Below are 20,186 nucleotides of genomic sequence, written 5' to 3' on the forward strand. Positions count from 1 at the left end.
TAGAGAAAAAACTAATTTTTCAAAATACGGAATTTTGCAATCTAATTAGTTTAACGAAATCAGAGATTAATATTTTAATTAGATTTGGGAATTTTGTTGTACGCTGACATCTAGATTTTTAAGCATCCTATATATATGTCTCAAAATGCATTTAAGAAAAGCTGTATTTTTTTCATATTTTTGTTCGGCAAACTTGAGATGAAAACTACGATGAAATAGAAATTTTGTCGTGGAAAAGTCCGTTTATAATACTAGTTTTAAATTGAAGTAATATTCTGGAAAACTATTTGTTGAAGGCCGTATGATGATCTATAATTGTTAATTTCTGTGTCATTAGGTCTCTTGTGGTTAGTTGTCCCATTTGCAATCATACCACATCTTCTTATTTTTATAACTATTCTCATTATGTTTATTCAGTTATTAAAAAAGATTCCACTGTTACTGAATTGTGTTGAAATATTGATCATTGGATTTAGCTATTATCACATGTGATCTGCTCTCGAAATTGACAATTTTCCATTACATATTACGTTATATTTAAACAACTGGGAATTTTAAAGGTATTTATAAATGGCGCAATGCCAAAATAGGTTTATTTATGTCATTTGAATTTAAAAGTATAAGATGGATTATATTTCTTAAATTTTAATACGTTATAAGGTATGTAAAATATATTCAATATTCCTTATACATGTTTGAATTTGGGAGGGATAAGTAATGATCTTGGGAGAGCTTGATAATAAAAACTGTAAGTGTCACATATTGATAAACAATAACCTTTTACTAAGAAAATTAGATTAATTCTGGATCTTCAGAGCTAAGGGTTAGGGGTTCCTATTCCCCGTCAGTCAGCCGTCTGAAATAATACAGTGATAGAGAATATGTGACGATTTTCAATGAGAATCCCGCATACCAATTATTTGGACAGGAGTGTCTGGACTACTTCATTGATTTCTAGTTTGTTCACATGGAATTTGGGATTAACCCCTGTTATTAAGGATGTAAGTAACCAAATTGCAATCAAATTACATTAATTTGTTGTATATGTGCCATACATATTTGTAATGTCATGTCTGATACAGCATGCACTCTGACACTCTATAAAATTTGAAAGTTTATTAATAGCATTTATAAAACAAAATATGTGTAACACAGAATTTATCTTTGGAATTTAAGAATGGATTAAACAGACATTTAACCAAATATCAATGGTAGGACGTTTTATGTGTCGATGGTTTTGGGTATAGACTAGTAGCTTTCTGTTCCACATCAAGTCACATCAAAAAGATAATTGCGTATCATCGACAGGTTGAATCAATATACCATACATAGATTGGTGTTGAACTTAAAATAAGCACAATAGATTCTTTTTAAATTTAACAAAGGAGTCTTGAACATAGTAAGAACTTTAATAAATAAAGTATCCACACAAATATTGATTGCATTTAACATTTATTGACTTGTTTAATGTTATTTCTTTTCCTTTGTAGATTTCTTAATATCAATACGCCAACGCTAGTTCAACTAAACGAATGTTCAGCAACGTTTCACTTCCTGCTCAAGAAAATGAGGACATAATTGAGAAAACGATAAAAAGAAACAAAACTAATACAAGTACTGATAATGATTATAGTATACAGTGCTCTCCTAAGAAGAAACACACTGAAACAGAAAACAAAAAAACAGAAAAAAGTGAAATTGAGAAAACAGAAAAGAGTGGATTTGAAAGACTAAAATTTGACAATCAAACAACATTTGATATAAAATGTTCCGAAAGTAAGCCCTGGATTAGTAGCATTGATGAGCTTCCAAATGGAAATGTTGTTTTGACGGACTTTTGTAACTGTAAGCTGTATGTTTATAATCAGAGTTTAGAAATATATAAAGCTATTGATGTAAGTGGAAAACCTTGTGCAATAGCAGTGATAAATAGTGACAAAATTGCTGTTACATTACAAGAAAAGAAATCTGTGGCACTTGTAAACATTCTGACTAGAAAAACGTTCCGATATTTGAATGTCGAAGACAGTTGCCATGGAATTACGTATACCGATGACAACCTCGTTTTGAACTGTCTAGAAAAAGGGTTAACGTTTATCAGTTTGGACGGTGCTGTGCAAAATACAATTTCTGATGTTACAGGCGAAGCTTATTTGTGTTCATCTGACAATGGTAATATTTACTGTGCTGTATATTGGTCACATAAAGTCTTGTGCTTCAATAGACAAGGCGACGAGATATATTCCTTTTCTAATCTGACAATGAAATGTATTAGAGGTATATCGGTTGATCATCAAGGACAAGTTTTTACAAGTGAGTTTGGAAAAAATAAAATTCATGTTATCAATTCCGAGGGAACAAAATCACACGTGATTCTCTCGAAGAAGCATGGAATAAACAAGCCGCTGTGTGTACATTTCAACCGAAATGACATGTGTTTGTACGTTTCAAATAATGACGGAGAATCAGTTTCAATGTACAAATTAGATTCTTCCTCGGAATAAATAATAAATGATGTTATGTTTAATACTTTGAATTATTTTTATTTGCCCTGTATATCACCATTTGTATAACTTGTCCGAGCCTTTTGTCACGTAAAAGAAAGCCGAGTAATAATGTTTAAATAATAAAATGTATAAATGTAGAACAAGATCACACAAGAAGTATAATCTCGTCTGGGTCAGTTGGTCAAGGAAGACAATATAAACTTCGAGATTATTTAGCAATTAAGTGTGTACGTGACCAAACGATTGGTTGAACTTAAAAACATAAATTATAAGCTTAATAGGGGTTCAGTATTTTTGTTTTATTAATCGAGAAATTTTTCCACCTTTATAGTCGAACAATAATAACACACTAAATCAGATTAAAAGGCAAACTACGTGTACCTACAAATAAATATGTATATATGTATTTATACAATAAATACATACATACATATTTAATGGAGTCTCCTTATGTATTGAAGCATTTTGACTTCTTCCAAAGCCAGTATCTCATCTTGGGTAATGGACCACTTTTTTCTTAGTATTTGTTTGTGGTTTTTATATTGCAAATATTCTATAATCTTTAACCTATTAAATATGTTCTTGCTTTTTCCATACGATATTACAGTAACTCTCGTTACCCACTATTATTATTTTCACGAAAGATGGAAAATATGAATATTGTAATCTGCTAACTTTTTATGTCCAATATTTCCACTAAATCATACAAATTAACACATGTATCAACTCAAGGCAATCACTAATCGACTGCATAAACTAGAGGCTCTTAAAAGCCTGTGTCGCTCACATTGGTCTATGTGCATATTAAACAGAAGACACAGATGGATTAATGACAAAATTGTGTTTTGGTGATGGTGATGTGTTTGTAGATTTTACTTTACTGAACATTCTTACTACTTACAATTATCTCTATCTTTAATGAACTTGGCCAATTAGTTACAGAGGAAAATATTTTGTTAAAAATTTATAAAAAATTACAAAATTTAAGAAAATTGTAAAAAAAGGATTGAAAGGGCATTAACTCATTAAGGGATCAACTGACCATTTTGGTCATGCAGACATATTTGTAGATCTTACTTTGCTGAACATTATTGCTGTTTACAGTTTATCTCTATCTATAATAATATTCAATATAATAACCAAAAACAGCCGAATTTCATTAAAATTACCAATTCAGGGGCAGCAACCTAACAACCGGTTGTCCGATTCATCTGAAAATTTTAGGGCAGATAAATCTTCACTTAATTAACAATTTAACTCCCATGTCTGATTTGCTCTTAATGCTTTGGTTTCAGAGTTATAAGCCAAAATCTACATTTTACCCCTATGTTCTATTTTAGCCATGTCAGCCATCTTGGTTGGTTGGCTGAGTCACCGCATACATTTTTTAAACAAGATACCTCAATGATGATTGTGGCCAAGTATGGTTAAATTTAGCCCAGTAGTTTCAGATAAGATTTTTGAAGATTACAAACATTTTACGAAAAATTGGTAAAAATGACTATAAAGGGCAATAACTCCTTAAGGGGTCAACTGACCATTTTGGTCATGTTGACTTATTTGTAGATTTTACCTTGCTGAACATTATTGCTGTTTGCAGTTTATCTCTATCTATAACAATATTCAAGATAATAATAAAAAACGGCAAAATTTCTAATTCAGGGGCAGCAACCAAACAACCGGTTGTCCGATTCGTCTCAAAATTTCAGGGTAGATAGATCTTGACTTAATAAACAAGTGGACCCCATGTCAGATTTGCCCTAAATGCTTAGGTTTCAGAGTTATAAGCCAACATCTACATTTTACCCCTATGTTCTATTTTTATCCATGGCGGCCATCCTGGTTGGTTGACCGGGTCACCAAACACAGTTTTTAAACTAGATACCCCAATAATGATTGTGACCAAGTTTGGTAAAATTTGGTCCAGTAGTTTCTGAGGAGAAGATTTTTGTAAAAGTTAACGACGACGGACGATGGACGACGATGACGGACGACGGACGCCAAGTGATGAGAAAAGCTCACTTGGCCTTTTAGGCCAGGTGAGCTAAAAAATGAAAACAACACTTATAAAATAAATAATTTCATGCGTCCTAAGCTCTATTCTGGAATAACCATCATCCTTGTTCTGACTATGTATGAAATATTTGCTGCTGGGCATTACGCAAACAAGCCCTGCCTTTGTAGAGAAAACTTATTTATTTCCGTTGTTGAAATTGTAAAAAAAAAATCCCAATGTTCAGGAAAATGTATGACGGACACAAAATTGGATTTCTTTGGACTATTCAATCAACGAGATATAGATATACATTTAGTTCGAGCGTCAAATAATACAGGTTTTATTTTGTATACTTTCACAGCCTGCTATGGAATTAAAATGAAAGCAAGAATTAATTGAAAAAGATTAAATGCAGCATGTCTAAAATTCTTTATTTAATTTATGATGGTTTTTCAAACAACCCAATTTCGTTTTCTTTGGTTTATTTCAAAACTACATACTTGACACGCTTATGTCGTCTTTAACAGTTTTTGATAACATTTAATGTAAATATGATAAATTTAAATGTAACAGTGGCGGATGCAGCCATTTAAAAAAAAGGGGGGGGGGTTCCCAACACAAAGTAAAGGGAGGGGGGTTCCAACTATATGCTCCCATTCAAATGCATTGATCGGCCAAAAAAAAAAGGGGTGGTCCAACCCCCGGACCCCCCCTACCCCCCCTGGATCCGTCACTGTGTAAGTATGTTTTATGAAAATGAAGATTAAAACGTTTGCCTTATTTCGTGTTTATATTAAATAATAAAGACCTCAACTCTACTTTAGTGTATAACAGTAACGGACGTGAAACACATCAGTTTAACTCCAGTGAATGTGTATTTGTCCGTCTGACAGACTTTATATCTAACTGGCCTTATTTTCATTATTTATTGATCAACATTGTGCGTACAATAAAATCCTTGAAAGTGATTGAATGTCTGTCTTACAATGGGCATCTGATCTCGACTCTGACGTCTTTCTTTTCTGTGATGTTGATCTTTCTGTATAGTCAATACGAATATCAGGTGAGCTGTATTTGGTCAGGTAATATCACTGTTATAAACATTTCAGTCTGACAGTAGTCATCTCACCTTGACCCCATGTTATTGGTCACATGTGTACATTCAGTTTAGTGACTATGCCATATAGATTATTAACTGAATTGTTCATAGTGTTTTTCAAGAGCTTAATTTGTAGTTCATACTCAGACGTTGTAAAACGTCACCAGTGTATGAGTAGAAAGTAGATGAACGAGGGGTATTTCAAAGAACGTCTCGTCCTTTTTCTAAAAAAGTGGATACCAAGACCTTATTCCTAAATATTCCGTATCAACTTCACAAATAATACGCAATGGTCTTGAAATATAGATTCTGGGTACTGAGGTTGTTTATCATCTTAATAACGTGTTATACTATTCTTTTATTTGTCTCTATTAATATAATTTTTACTGTGAAGTCTTTTTTATTATTATTAATATCCATTTGACGTGGCTTGGTACTTGTACATCCCTTCATTGTGTTATTGTTCTCGAATTCTTGTCTTTCATTTTGCTGTGCTTTGTCTATATTCCTTTTGGTGTTTCATTGATACATATGACGTGGCTCTGTACTTATACATCCCGTTATTGTGATATTGTAAAACATTTTTGTATTCTTGTTATTCATTTTTGCTAATGTGCTTGTGCTTTGTCAATATGCCTTTTTTTATGTTTCCTTGATACATATACGACGTTGTTCTGTACTTATACATCTTGTCATTGTGTTGTTGTACTACGGTAAATTTGTGTAATCTAGTCTCTTATTTTAGCTGATTTGCTTGTCTATATGTCATTTTATGCTTCTTTATTACATATTTATAAAAAAAGAAGATGTGGTATGATTGCCAATGCGACAACCGTCCACAAGAGACCAAAATGACACAGAAATTAACAACTAAATGTCACCGCACGGCCTTCAACAATGAGCAAAGCCCCATACCGCATAGTCAGCTATAAAAGGCCATGAAATGACAATGTAAAACAATTCAAACGAGAAAACTAACGGCCTTATCTATATAAAAAATGAATGAAAAACAAATATGTAACACATAAACAAACGACAACCACTGAACTACAGGCTCCTGACTTGGAACAGGCACATACATACATAATGTGGCGGGGTTAAACATGAAAGTGGGATCCCAACCCTCCCCTAACCTGGGACAGTGATATAACAGTACAACATAAGAACGAATTGTTTGTTTTTATAGTGATTACGAATAAAACACAATGTTGACTACTGTACCCCTATTTTGGACATTTTTACCTATTATGTCTGTTTGTTTTGTTCAATATAATGAAATTTGATGCGACTGTCATTCTAGTGAGAGGTTTATCTAGTTATAAAACCAGGTTTAATACACCATTTTCTACATTAGAAAATGCATGTACCAAGTCAGGAATATGACAGTTCTCATCAATTCGTTTGATTTGTTTGATCTTTTGATTTTGCATTCGATTAGAGAATTTCCTTTTTGAATTTTCCTCGGAGTTCAGTATTTTTAAGATTTGACTTTTTTCTGTACCTTCCTTTTTTGTTTAGTATGTTTACCCTCATTTGGTTAATTAGTCTGACATACAACATTATAAGCCTACTATCTGTGATGAGTTTTACGACCACCGGTCATGCATAAACACAGTGATATCATTAGCTTAATAGTCGACGGATTAAATTTTAAGTTTTAAATGCCTTTCAACATTTTTTTTTTGTTTTTCTGTTTTATTTTAATCACCAACGATGAATCTCATGACATGTTTTTCACTTATACCGTTGATTCAAAGCGTTTAATTTTGCATGTCAGTTGTTATGGATTTCCACTTTTTGAATTTGATTTTGTGTTCGATATTTTTGTTATACTTTTTTTCTATTCCAGTGCAAAAGAAAAGTTGTATGCACACATAACGCGCACCTGACATACTTTATAATAACCCTTGTATCTTTCATTTGTATTTTTTTCTATCAATGCACATGTGTACTTTGGAGGAATAACAATTTTGTTCAGATTGAGTGCGTATGACTGTGTTCTTTGACGCACACTCAACGTTTGTGGTCACAATTTAAGCGTAGATGCAAAGTTTTTGAAGAAACTTTCTGCTTTGAATTGACAAAGTAAAACTGCAAAAAATGATGGGTAAACATATATACTCTAACCTTAGCAAATATTGATTAACATGGAGCTTTTAACGCGATTGCTTTGTTCTTTTGATGTTTCTCCTAGCTAATGTATATACATGGTGAATGTTTGATATTTTGATTGGTACTGATTCAAAATATCTCCTAATAATTTGCATTTGAAGATCATATAACACTCTGGATAGACAATTAAGCATCACCACCGATGGGATTGCGACATGGTTTAGACAAATAAACATGTGACGGGTTTTACCAAGTTATATTTACATTCAGCTCTCAGGGCTTCCATGTTATCTTGTCGGGTGGAAGAACGAATGCCACGAATTTAACAAATGATAGAACCACCCACAAAAATGATTATATAAATCAATATATGTAATTACTGGATTTTCTGAATCGCCTACCTTGTAATTATTAAATAATTCCTTCTTCCACTGTTATATCGTTCTATTTTACCTGTACTAAGATTGTATCTGCAACTTCATTAAATGTGCAGATATTAAAGATAAACGGTATTAGGTGCAGTGTCCATGGTAATTGATATTTTAAATTCGACGATTATTAACAACTATTTTAAGTATATATGCAATACCTTACATACCAGATTGGTTACACGAAGTTTACAGTTCATTTATTTATTTACAAACACTTCCTTTTACTTCAGGTGTAGAGTGTAAAATGGGGCAATTTTTTTAATTTGCTACAACTTATTTACCTTTGAAATATTTCCTGCTTGTTTAATGAACAAAGCTTAAACAGAAGACTTCCTGAATGGGTATTTAATATGTAAAATGTCCATTTCAACACTCATTTTTCACATTTGGATTTTGATATTCATAAATTTAGGTGAGTGACGTACCGCATTTAGTTAATTATATCACAATCACGTTCATCTTCCGATTATATGATCTTTATATAATACATTCATTTAGCGTTCTACTAGAATTAACGAACGGGAATATATGAAATTTGAAATATTGAATCAATGAACACTTTTTTTTGCTGGATTTAAGTCAATTTATTAAAGATAGCTGAGTGGTTTTCTATAGGAATACGCTAAAACAAGTAAACTATACAGGAAGTTCTTTGAATTTGCTATCCTTCATCGTTATATTGGAGTTAAATGTCATACAATAGTCTTAAATAAGCTGTAGAATGAGACGATGTTGCGTAATGTTCAGATTTAATTTGTACAACATTTTACTGAAAAAAATCTAGACAAATTAATTTATTCTCTTGCTTCAAATTATAAAGTATTTGGTGCAACACTACTGTTACTTTTATCAATAGATTTGTTAAGCCAAACATAAAGATTGCAAGAACTTCTTAAACTTTATTTGCGTTTTAAATAGTAATGCTTTAAACACTGGGTTTACCTTTTATATAATTCCTGCTAGTAGTATAAAATTATACAATTTGTTGATTTTCATTCTGTGGCGAAAGCCTTTGGATAAGATATAGCGATTTTGACTAATTTATGATATATTTATCCCTTTTGGAGTCGTTTTGTTAAAAAAAAATGGAAGAGACCCGTTTGCGTCAAAAATGCGTCCTTTTGCGCCACCCCTTTTCTCTAATAAGCATGCGAGTGCGCCAATTAGAAGAAAAATGACTTCACTCCTCCTTTTATCGGACTTAGACCGGCAGTTTACACGGCAAATGTTTCCTTTTCTGAAACATACTTTCTTTCTTCTTACTGCTGCAGCATGGATACTTCCCAATTTTATGTATGTAGTAGCTCGTAACTTCACTTCATTGTTTAAAAAAAGAGACAAAAATTGAAGGATGAAATGCATAAACAGTTCATGATAATTCCCGTGGAATGCTTCTGCTCCATTACTGGTACGTCTTGCGGTAGATAGAGTTTCAGCCCATACGGATGGTGGGAACAAAGCACTGTGTCATCAACAAATGTGGCTTAAACATAATCAGCAATTTAAAGCTTCTATTTTCTTCTCTTTTGGCATATCTGTATTAAATATTTAGCAAATCAATAAGTTCTCTCTCTGTACATGAACTGTCTAATGCATTTCAAGTCATTTCTCTCCAGATCCTCATCTTCATGGTGAAATATCTCCGAACATATGATACTTGTTAAGACAAAAATAAGAATAAATATTAATCATTAATATTTATGATAGATATGTGTACAGGTAAATTGGAGCAAATGAGTTCGATTATTATTTTGATAACAAAATTTTGCGCAAATGATTCCCATGAAAAACAGTAATTGGCGCAAAAGGACTGCTGCCATAAAAAATGAAATCATTTTGTTAAGTGTAATCTAAGACGTCACTGTAATCTTCACGTATTGAATCAAGCAAATTAACGGTTACAGGGAATACTAATGCTTTATTTTCCAAAAGCAATAAAGCTTATAGGCATATAGCAAAATATACATAAAATGTAAGTACACACATACATGCATACACAGTAATAGATAGGGAAACATATCGATAAAATTGAATAATAATAATAGTGGTGGAGCACGATACACAACATTTATGCATTTCGAAATGTTTTGGCAACACCATTCCCTTGATTATTAAGTTCTTTTAACGACAACTGAACAAGTTTTAAAAGCTGGATTTCACCAGTAGTATTGTTTTGTATATCTTTAACTTATATTTCATATTTTATATACTCGTTTTACCTATGAGTAGTTGTGTAAAACGGACAGTCGAAGTTCTGTTTTTAAATGTGTTTTATGTTTTTCCGTCATGTATATGCATGTAATATTTGCCACTGAACTACACCAACAACTGATCAACCATGTAAGAATCCCATTCAAATAAACCAATAAATAACTTTATATCCGAAAATGACGCGAGTTCCCAACATGATAATCTCTGTATCTAATTATAGTTCAATAGTCGAAGTGAAATCATGTGCAATTTAATATATTAAATGTTGTATCCTACTGTGATGCTGGTTTCAATGTCGCTTTAACCATAAGTCTCATGTTATGCTGTTTGCTATACACGTGTAATAGCACAATATGATTTGTGAGGATTTTGACACTGCAGACTCTTTATTATCATTTTATCCCCATTATCAATCAATCAGTTAGTATGAGAATCTTCGCAGGACATCAAACTGTGAAATTTTTGTGTGTCGATATGCTCATTAGCTTCACTGTTTTAAACTTTGACATCTGATAAAAATCTGAGGTCAAATGTGTTAAAGGTTCCTGTTTGGTGAATGTTATCTTAGTGTAGTGTCAGTAAACTGTAGATTCAATAGTAACTTTATCATGGAACCATTGCTACTAAACGAAAAGGTTTTAATGTAATATATATTTATTATGAAAATTACACCAGATAAAATGAAGACGTATTTCCTGTACTAAACATATAAAACATATCAAATTGTTTGGCCTTGGGAAATCACTCAACTATCTGACGAAAAATTTTGCTCCAGGACTTTGTCAGGAAGCGATTCTTTCGTGGAAAGAAGACCAGCTGACAAGCCACTACGCTCAACTTGAACAACACAACTGACAAAAGAATGATAAAGCGAAGCTTCATCTGACGGCCCATGCGTGGCAGTGGACCAGCCCCCGCGTGACGGTGGGCTACAATGTTTTAAGGTGTTGAGTTGAGGTTGGAGATGTTAAATGAAAAATGCTTGGAAAATGAATGAAAAATATGAATGATAAGTGAAATATTTGAAAAGGTTCACTTGTTGAGTTCTTTCCCTTGTCGTTGAAATATTGAAGGTGAATCATGCGGTGGGGTAGGATGGAGGTTGTTTTGAGAATAAGTTATAAAAGCTGTTGCCACAAGGAGCAATTACTAAGACTGTGATCAACTTGTTTTTCACGTGACACATATAATGTAAAACTGCAAGCACGCAACTTTATCTAACCTATATTTATTATGACCTCTTAACCGATATTTAATGTCGAGTAACGGGTTATGCAGAAACGGGTTAAGAAAAGTCATCGGCACCATTAAACAGCTGGTAATAAACAACTCGTCTATAAACCATGATTATACAATTATATAATCTACCATTTATATACTCGTTTTACCTATGAGTAGTTGTGTAAAACGGACAGTCGAAGTTCTGTTTTTAAATGTGTTTTATGTTTTTCCGTCATGTATATGCATGTAATATTTGCCACTGAACTACACCAACAACTGATCAACCATGTAAGAATCCCATTCAAATAAACCAATAAATAACTTTATATCCGAAAATGACGCGAGTTCCCAACATGATAATCTCTGTATCTAATTATAGTTCAATAGTCGAAGTGAAATCATGTGCAATTTAATATATTAAATGTTGTATCCTACTGTGATGCTGGTTTCAATGTCGCTTTAACCATAAGTCTCATGTTATGCTGTTTGCTATACACGTGTAATAGCACAATATGATTTGTGAGGATTTTGACACTGCAGACTCTTTATTATCATTTTATCCCCATTATCAATCAATCAGTTAGTATGAGAATCTTCGCAGGACATCAAACTGTGAAATTTTTGTGTGTCGATATGCTCATTAGCTTCACTGTTTTAAACTTTGACATCTGATAAAAATCTGAGGTCAAATGTGTTAAAGGTTCCTGTTTGGTGAATGTTATCTTAGTGTAGTGTCAGTAAACTGTAGATTCAATAGTAACTTTATCATGGAACCATTGCTACTAAACGAAAAGGTTTTAATGTAATATATATTTATTATGAAAATTACACCAGATAAAATGAAGACGTATTTCCTGTACTAAACATATAAAACATATCAAATTGTTTGGCCTTGGGAAATCACTCAACTATCTGACGAAAAATTTTGCTCCAGGACTTTGTCAGGAAGCGATTCTTTCGTGGAAAGAAGACCAGCTGACAAGCCACTACGCTCAACTTGAACAACACAACTGACAAAAGAATGATAAAGCGAAGCTTCATCTGACGGCCCATGCGTGGCAGTGGACCAGCCCCCGCGTGACGGTGGGCTACAATGTTTTAAGGTGTTGAGTTGAGGTTGGAGATGTTAAATGAAAAATGCTTGGAAAATGAATGAAAAATATGAATGATAAGTGAAATATTTGAAAAGGTGCCAAGAAACTCTGACGAAGTAATGATTAGAAATCAGATGAGTCTGAGTGACCCCCAAGTATTTAGAATAAGGAATCCCCCAGGACCACCTTCAATAAGTCAACGAATAACACAATAATAAGCTAAATATAAGAAACAAAATATACATATTAAGCAAGCATGCAGTTCTACTGCCAATAAATCGAAGTTGACTATACTATACCATTCTTACATATTGAAATAAAACAAAATCAATTCATCTATCGTTACACAATGTACACTATCTTTCATTTCTGTCTAAATTATAAAAGCGACCAGTTTCAACCTCCAACATGCACTTGTGCAAATAATGTCACTACTTGTTGATGTGGTTCATAAATGTTTCTCGTTTGTTATATAGATTAGACCGTTGGTTTTCTCGTATAAATGGAAAACAATAATATAGTCATTTTTGGGGGCCCTTGATATCTTGCTTTTCGGTGTGAGCCAAGGCTCCGAGTTGAAGACCGTACTTTGACCTATAATGGTTTACTTACAAAATGTGAATTGGATGGAGAGATGTCTCATTGGCACTCGTACCACATATTCTTATGTCTATATATTATATTTATACAAATTAATGGTTTAAATACATACTTGACGGCTCTTCTAAATAAAACTAAAAACCATGTATATATATTTGTAAATTTTTTGATGATTCTTTAAAAACAATGTTGCTTCATTTACCATGCACCATTGGTTTACCAATGTTTGACATTAAGGAAATGCTTTGATAGTTTCCAGTTTTGATTCGTATTTCCTTTCTTGAAAACAGGAACAATAACTCGTTTGATGCAAAGTTCTCGAAAATTTCCTGTATTAAATAAAGGCAACAGTAATATACCGCTGTTCGAAATGAATAAATCGATAGAGAAAAAAAACAAATCTGGGTTACAAACTGAAACTGAGGGAAACATTATTAAATAGAGTACACAATACTGGAACCAAATGTTTCCTGTTAGCAAATACTCAGTAATTATAGTGTCAGAGCGGGTTGATTTGCATTGCTTTAAATGGTGCACGCATCTGTCAAAAAAGTTCCTTAAAAACCTTTTCAGCACAAGTCATTTTAGCTTATGGTTTTTTTAAATGATCTTCAAATTGTTGGAGTTCTACAGTATTTATCATAGGAGTTGTTTTTTTCTTGAATTTACGGAATGTGTCATCCTTGTCCTAAATGTTTGTAAGTTGTCATCTTTATCCTAAATTTTAATTAGAAATATTGCTATGAAAAATCATACATACAAGTATAACCTGCATGTTACGTTGGAAATACTAAAGAAAAATAAAGGCCGATCAGTTTCATTTATAATATTATAAAGTATGATACCTTTAGAGTAAAAATGTCGCTCGACTACTCGTATATTATATCAATCAACAAAACGACCGGAAACCAATTGTCTTAATTTAGACGTGATAACAGGCATTTTTCGAGACACAATTAGGGGGAGGGGTGCTATAGAAAGCTTCCTCTCTCACTTGTGACAGTTATTTATAGATGTATATACAAGACTAAAGAGCCAATACATAGTAAAGTTTTAAGATTTAAGTTATCTGTCCTTGTCTAATGATGGTATAAATCAAACCGAAATTCATTTTTTTTGCCTTTTTATATTTTAATTGAACATTTTCTAAAGATTGAACTTCAACCAATCAATTCTTGTGTTTACCAAAATTAAGATGTCAATAAACTAAACATAACATTTAAATATCATCAGGAACGGTCGATATACGTGGATAAAAGCCCGTCCGGATTGACATACGTGTTTTACACCACATACCGGCATATTTAATGCTATGGGATTAATTAAAAAGTAAAATAACAAAAATATCCGACTCCGAGGGATATAAATATAGAGTTACTTGTTTATGAGGAGTAACGGATTTAAAATGACGATCTCATAATCTCTCATGTTTGATAATATGGTTGAGTATACTAATAGAAAGAATACGGCAAAGTTCTGCTGTTGACAGCAAATTTGACACTTTTGATCGACTAAAAAGTAAAATAACCATAAAGAAAAACGAACTACGAGGAAAATTCAAAACGGAAAGTCCGAAATCAAATGGCAAAATCAAAACCTCAAACACATGAAACGAATGGATAACAACTGGTATATTCCTGACTTGGTACGTAATTGACGAATAATATTGATGAAAATATTTGCGACATAAGCGTACCTTTTTTTATGCAGCGTTAAGATTGCAAAATCATTAAAGGTGTTTTATTCACAAAAATAATTTGTATTGAGATTATATCTACGTATACTCAGTAATATATTGTTCTTTCGTTGTAATCAAACGAAATGCATCGGTAGTACCATTACGTTATAAAGCAAACAAGTTTAATAACTATCATGCAAACATTTTTGCCTAAATAAACATATTTGTAAAAGTCATAATCACATACTCTTGAGAATTATTTGCATTATGCAGTTCTTTATTATTATAGATTCGAGCGTAGTTTCGAATCGAAAAGGGATAAAATATGCAATTTGTAAAACACCTCTTATTCAACCAACAAATGCTCTGAAACTGATGTCAGCAAGATGTCTAATTGTTTTGTTTAGAGGATCTGTTTTAAACAAATGACTGGCTTGCCTATGGGAACCAATACTGCTCCTCTTCTTGCTGTTTAGTTCCTCAATTCATACAATGCAAAGTTCATAAAGGAACTTTTCAGGAAGAACGAAAAAAAAAATATCAGTATCCTTTAAATTGATGTTGCGCTATATATATAGATAATGTCCATCCAGTAAATAATTTTAAAGTTTGAGGACTATTGTGAACGCATTCTTCGTACTTGGAATGAAGGATAGCACATATACAACTAAGTGTGCTTCATATCTTGAGAATTATAGAATCCAAAGAAATATAAAAATATTATGTAAAACTATTGTGTCAATAATCTAGACCATGCATGCATTGCCGATATAAAGACCTAAATGTTTTGAACAAATAAAACAGTTAGAGACATTTACCGTATCATTGATATTCGTGTATCGACCAATTTGTTATAAAAATTAAATAATAAAGGAATATATTTTTACGTCGAACGCGTGTTTCGTCTCCATCAGACTCGTCAGTGACACTCGAATGCATCATTAATAAGGCCATATTAAACATCAGTATTTTAGAGCATTGGAAACCAAATATTCCGATTGATTGCGACAAATATGACTCAGTCTATCTATGACTGTAAAGAAAATTCCAGTATTTAGAATAATGAAAAATTTTGTCAATAGAACGTTTACAAAAATCAACCGTTCCATTGATGTTTCATTTCAACATCGAATTCCTGACTAATTGGCTCTTACTATCATCCGAAACGACAGTCTACAGGCAATGCATTAACCCAGTGGATGTAAAACTCATGATAAACTGGGCTCATGACAACCGCGCGTTTCGTCTACATATAAGGATCAACAGCGGAAACGAATCAGTCGACGTTATAGAGTATTGAATATAAATAATCATCACACAATGGTTCCAAATACAACAAAGGCAATCTCTGCCTGTTTGTATAAAAAAACCTCAGTGATTAGAAAAAGTCAAAATGTTGAGATAATTTACAGAACTTGACTATACCATTGGTATCGAATGTTAACACTATCCTGCCATATTGGCCATTGATACGTCCAATAGCAATGACACAGTGGTTGCCATCATTAAACGATCACTTTTATCATTTGTTACTTGGGACGCGTGTTTCATCGACATTGCAGTCAGCTTCTATGGGCAAATTTCCATATTATAAGAAGAGAATTATTTTAACATAAAGCAAAAATGTCATTACGGTAACGTTTAGTGTGATTACATGTTTCAATAATAAGGATTTTTATAGTTCTCACTGAGTGAGGCAATAGACATAATAATACAAGAACAAGTCTGCTGTTACATGGTTGCAATTGGTACAGACGGGAATAATCTCAAATTGTCTACATTATTGCATTTTTCACTTGATAATATCATTTGGTATTGGTATGTTTATGACAAAAAAATGTAAAAAGATATATTGCGAAATGATTTTGTATTGTTTCTAAAAAGTTTTAGATAAAGCATTATACAATACGGGAGACAAACGATAATCAAATATATTTGTTTATACGCTTTATTCTTTCAACAGATGAAGCTTCAATTACTGCTCCTGACGAGTCCCTTACGTCTGTTACAGTACCAATGACATTTTCGCAAACAGCAAAGGATACGATCAAAACTACCTCCTTAGTATATCAGCCTGATACATCTTCATTGTCATCATCATCATCATCGACGTCGTCGTTTTGGTCGTCGTCGTCCTCCATATCCCCATCATCAGCAGCATCATCGACGTCGTCGTTTTCATCGTCGTCCGCACCATCATCATCATCGACGCCGTCATTTTCGACGTCGTCCTCCTCCATATCCTTATCAGCAGCAGCATCATCGACGTCGTCATTTTCATCGTCATCCTCACTATCATCACCAGAATCATCATCGACATCTTCCTCACCATCATCATCAGCAGAAGCATCATTATCATTAGTAGCAGCAAGAACAACTACAGAATCATCTCTATCATCATCACCATCATCATCAACAACATCATCATCATCATCATCATCGTCGTCTTTAACACCAACAAAAACAATAGCAGCATCAACTTCCGGGCAGACATTTAATATATCTACTACAGAACTTTGGTCTTCAGACATTTCTTCACACTCTCGGATAGAATCATCGACCAATGAAACATACAGATCTAAGGGTGACACAAATGCAGATTCTATAGGTAAAGAAACACACTTTTCTTCAGGTTGATATGTATTTAAATTGTACCTTTTCGCAGAGATGAGACTTATGCGGTATTGTTGTCTACTCTTTGTTCATTACTAGTATGCGTTTATTAACATATTTCACCAAGTGTACCAGGCTTATAATTAAGTATATCAGACGCGTTTTAAGTCTACGTAACACTCATCTGTGGTGCTTGAACCAATAAGTGCTATTTACCATCATGATAAAACTATTATGGTAAAATACATGTACTATCATCTACAAATTGTCGGATGAAAAGAAGTTGAAATCTCATAATTTATCTAATAACTTAATTATTCTTTTGTAAGTTTGATAGTAAGTGATCCTGTACGACCATGTATGAAAGTTTAGGACATCCCCTGTTATGAAATTGATGATAACTAGTGAACAAAATTTATTCGAAAATTCAAAAAATATCCATATTTAGCGATTACAAAGAGAAAGAACATGAAATAGTTTATTGAGAAGTCATACTTAGAATAGGGTTGTCAGTAGAATTTATGAGATGGCAATTTAAAGATTGAATGAGAAATCACCGAATTTATATTTACCATAAGCAACAATTGGCACTAGTGAATCAGGATCTGCTTACCTTACTGGAGTTCCTGAAGTATTCTTCAAGCTTTTGGTAGGGTTCTTGTAACCTTAGTTTAAAGTTTAAGATGTGGTGTTTTGCTTTCCTTTCTGTCGTCTTTCGTTTTTTTCATGGCTTTGTCCGTCAACTTATGGGTTTTGAATGTCTATTGGTACTAACCGCCCCTTTTTTATGCCCCACCTACGATAGTAGAGGGGCATAATGGTTTCTGGACTGTTTTTGGTCAAGGTAGTTTTTGATGAAAAAGAAGTCCAATCAACTTGAAACTTAGTATACATGTCCCCTATGATATGGTCATTCTAATTTTAATGCAAAATTAGAGTTTTTACCCCAATTTCACTATCCACTATACATAGAAAATGATAGTGCAAGTGGGGCATCCGTGTACTATGGACACATTCTTGTTTTAAATGTTAGTAAAAAATAGCATTACTGTAAAAAAAGATTAATTTAAAAATAAAATTAATTAAAATATAACTAATCAATTGTAGGGAGTATAATTGGCGGATCACTTGGTGGCGTTGTGTTTGTAGCAATAACCGTTGTCGTTTTAGTTTGCTGTATTAAACGGTATGTATTTGTAGAGTAATAGTGTTTATCTGTTATATAAGTTTTGTCTCACTTTCTCATCATGATTTGGAATTCAAGATTCAAATTCAACAAATAGTTCAAAATTTGAAACGTATTATTTAAAAAAAGAATAGTTTAAAACAATGATTTGTATATCCCTTTTTCCTCATGACTGTGATAATTTATGCAGCTGTTTAAAAAGAATATAGTATTAGATAGGCAAATTTCATTCCCAAGAATTTCACGTGAATTTAGATTAAAAAGAGTTTCACGCGATATTCTTGTGAATCTCGTGCACCAAATTATTTTGGATCGTAAATTAAAACGTCTTAAGTTTATTTTCATTATCATTGCAGCTGCAGATCAACACCTTACAAACAGGAAATTTTCAATGACGTTCCTGTTTCTTTTTCAAGTGGTAACAGTACTGGAGGTAGTTCTGTCAATATTGATATGCAGCCAATCGACGACAGACTAAATCTACCTGTCGAAATAAACCAACCACGTGATAGTTTATTTACAGATTTAAGTTTTGGTGCTTTATTGCGGAGATCTAGTAACCGTTCAATGAAATCCATAAAATCGAACAAATCAAACCGCCAAAAAAATATAAAAAGAGACAGGGTAGATGATCGACCACAATATTTGAATAGACCATCTCAGCTTATGGCTTTCATGTGGCAGACAATACGCCGGCGAAGATCAAGAAGCTTTACAAATACCAATTCTCAAGACAATTTCAAAAGAAAAGTGTCTAAATCAAAAAGTTTGAATGACCTTACTGATGAATTAAATAGTAAATCACATCTAGAAGTACATAAAACGTGTACAGACCCTAGTATGTCCAAATACAATAGTCAATCTACGGAGACCATTTCCACAAATGATGCAATTTCTATAAAAGATGATAGTGATATACAAACTGAGTCCAGTATAAACAGTCATCCTACTTTTGAAGTAATAGTCACTTCTTATGATTAATTTTGTTAAAACTTGCATTGCAACAATTTGTTTTCTACTTTCTATAATAAGAGTATTATGAGGAATCGTTTTTTAAACTTTTTTTCCAATACTGGTACCTTGAATTTATAAAAATTCAAAGTTATGTACCAGTTATACGAAAATGCTACACAACTAAGATTTATTTTATTTATATGAGACGGGCTGCATTTAGTTGTTTCTTAGAAAGAATAAACCGAGGCTAGCCTTTTCTCTTAACTGTACGTTTAGATATATAAAGATGATGAAATCTTTCTGAGTAAGGGGACTATTTTGAACGCAACTATTTAGATAAAGGTTACCACAGACACAGTTAATTCATATCTTGATATGCATAAAAAAAAAGACAATCAGGGTAGTTGAGAACAAAAATTTACAGCACATGAGGGGATTTCAGCTATCCAATTGTTAACTTTCCTTTTCTATGTAGCGAAATTCA

General features: G+C 32.7%; 2 protein-coding genes across 4 annotated transcripts; both read left to right on the forward strand.

Annotated features, from left to right (window-relative positions):
* The first annotated feature begins 561 nt into the window (after positions 1-561).
* LOC139512574 (uncharacterized) lies at positions 562-2,527 on the forward strand. 3 transcript variants are annotated; one of them, XM_071300294.1, is made up of 2 exons: positions 562-660; positions 1,491-2,527. In XM_071300294.1, the coding sequence occupies exon 2, from the start codon at positions 1,533-1,535 to the stop codon at positions 2,502-2,504; it is 972 nt and encodes a 323-aa protein (XP_071156395.1). In that variant the 5' UTR covers positions 562-660; positions 1,491-1,532; the 3' UTR covers positions 2,505-2,527. The 3 variants fall into 3 exon arrangements, with proteins under 3 accessions (XP_071156395.1, XP_071156394.1, XP_071156397.1); XM_071300293.1 differs by lacking the exon at positions 562-660 and adding an exon at positions 688-1,001; XM_071300296.1 differs by lacking the exon at positions 562-660 and adding an exon at positions 1,019-1,211.
* Positions 2,528-8,368: 5,841 nt separating this feature from the next.
* On the forward strand, positions 8,369-19,796 carry LOC139512576 (uncharacterized). Its single transcript, XM_071300298.1, has 4 exons — positions 8,369-8,557; positions 16,913-17,557; positions 18,670-18,748; positions 19,105-19,796. The coding sequence occupies exons 1-4, from the start codon at positions 8,503-8,505 to the stop codon at positions 19,727-19,729; spliced, it is 1,404 nt and encodes a 467-aa protein (XP_071156399.1). The 5' UTR covers positions 8,369-8,502; the 3' UTR covers positions 19,730-19,796.
* The last annotated feature ends 390 nt before the right edge of the window (positions 19,797-20,186 follow it).

This window comes from Mytilus edulis, chromosome 2 (genome assembly GCF_963676685.1).
Source record: "Mytilus edulis chromosome 2, xbMytEdul2.2, whole genome shotgun sequence".
Classification (NCBI taxonomy): Eukaryota; Metazoa; Mollusca; class Bivalvia; order Mytilida; family Mytilidae; genus Mytilus; species Mytilus edulis.

What these genes read in the sequence shown, in the direction of transcription:
- LOC139512574 (XM_071300294.1), top strand. Translation starts at nt 1,533, where the DNA reads ATGTTCAGCAACGTTTCACTTCCTGCTCAAGAAAATGAGGACATAATT.
- LOC139512576 (XM_071300298.1), top strand. Translation starts at nt 8,503, where the DNA reads ATGTCCATTTCAACACTCATTTTTCACATTTGGATTTTGATATTCATA. An exon ending in TTTGATATTCATAAATTTAG is followed by an intron (nt 8,558 to 16,912) that starts GTGAGTGACGTA and finishes TTCTTTCAACAG; the next exon opens with ATGAAGCTTCAATTACTGCT. An exon ending in CACAAATGCAGATTCTATAG is followed by an intron (nt 17,558 to 18,669) that starts GTAAAGAAACAC and finishes AATCAATTGTAG; the next exon opens with GGAGTATAATTGGCGGATCA.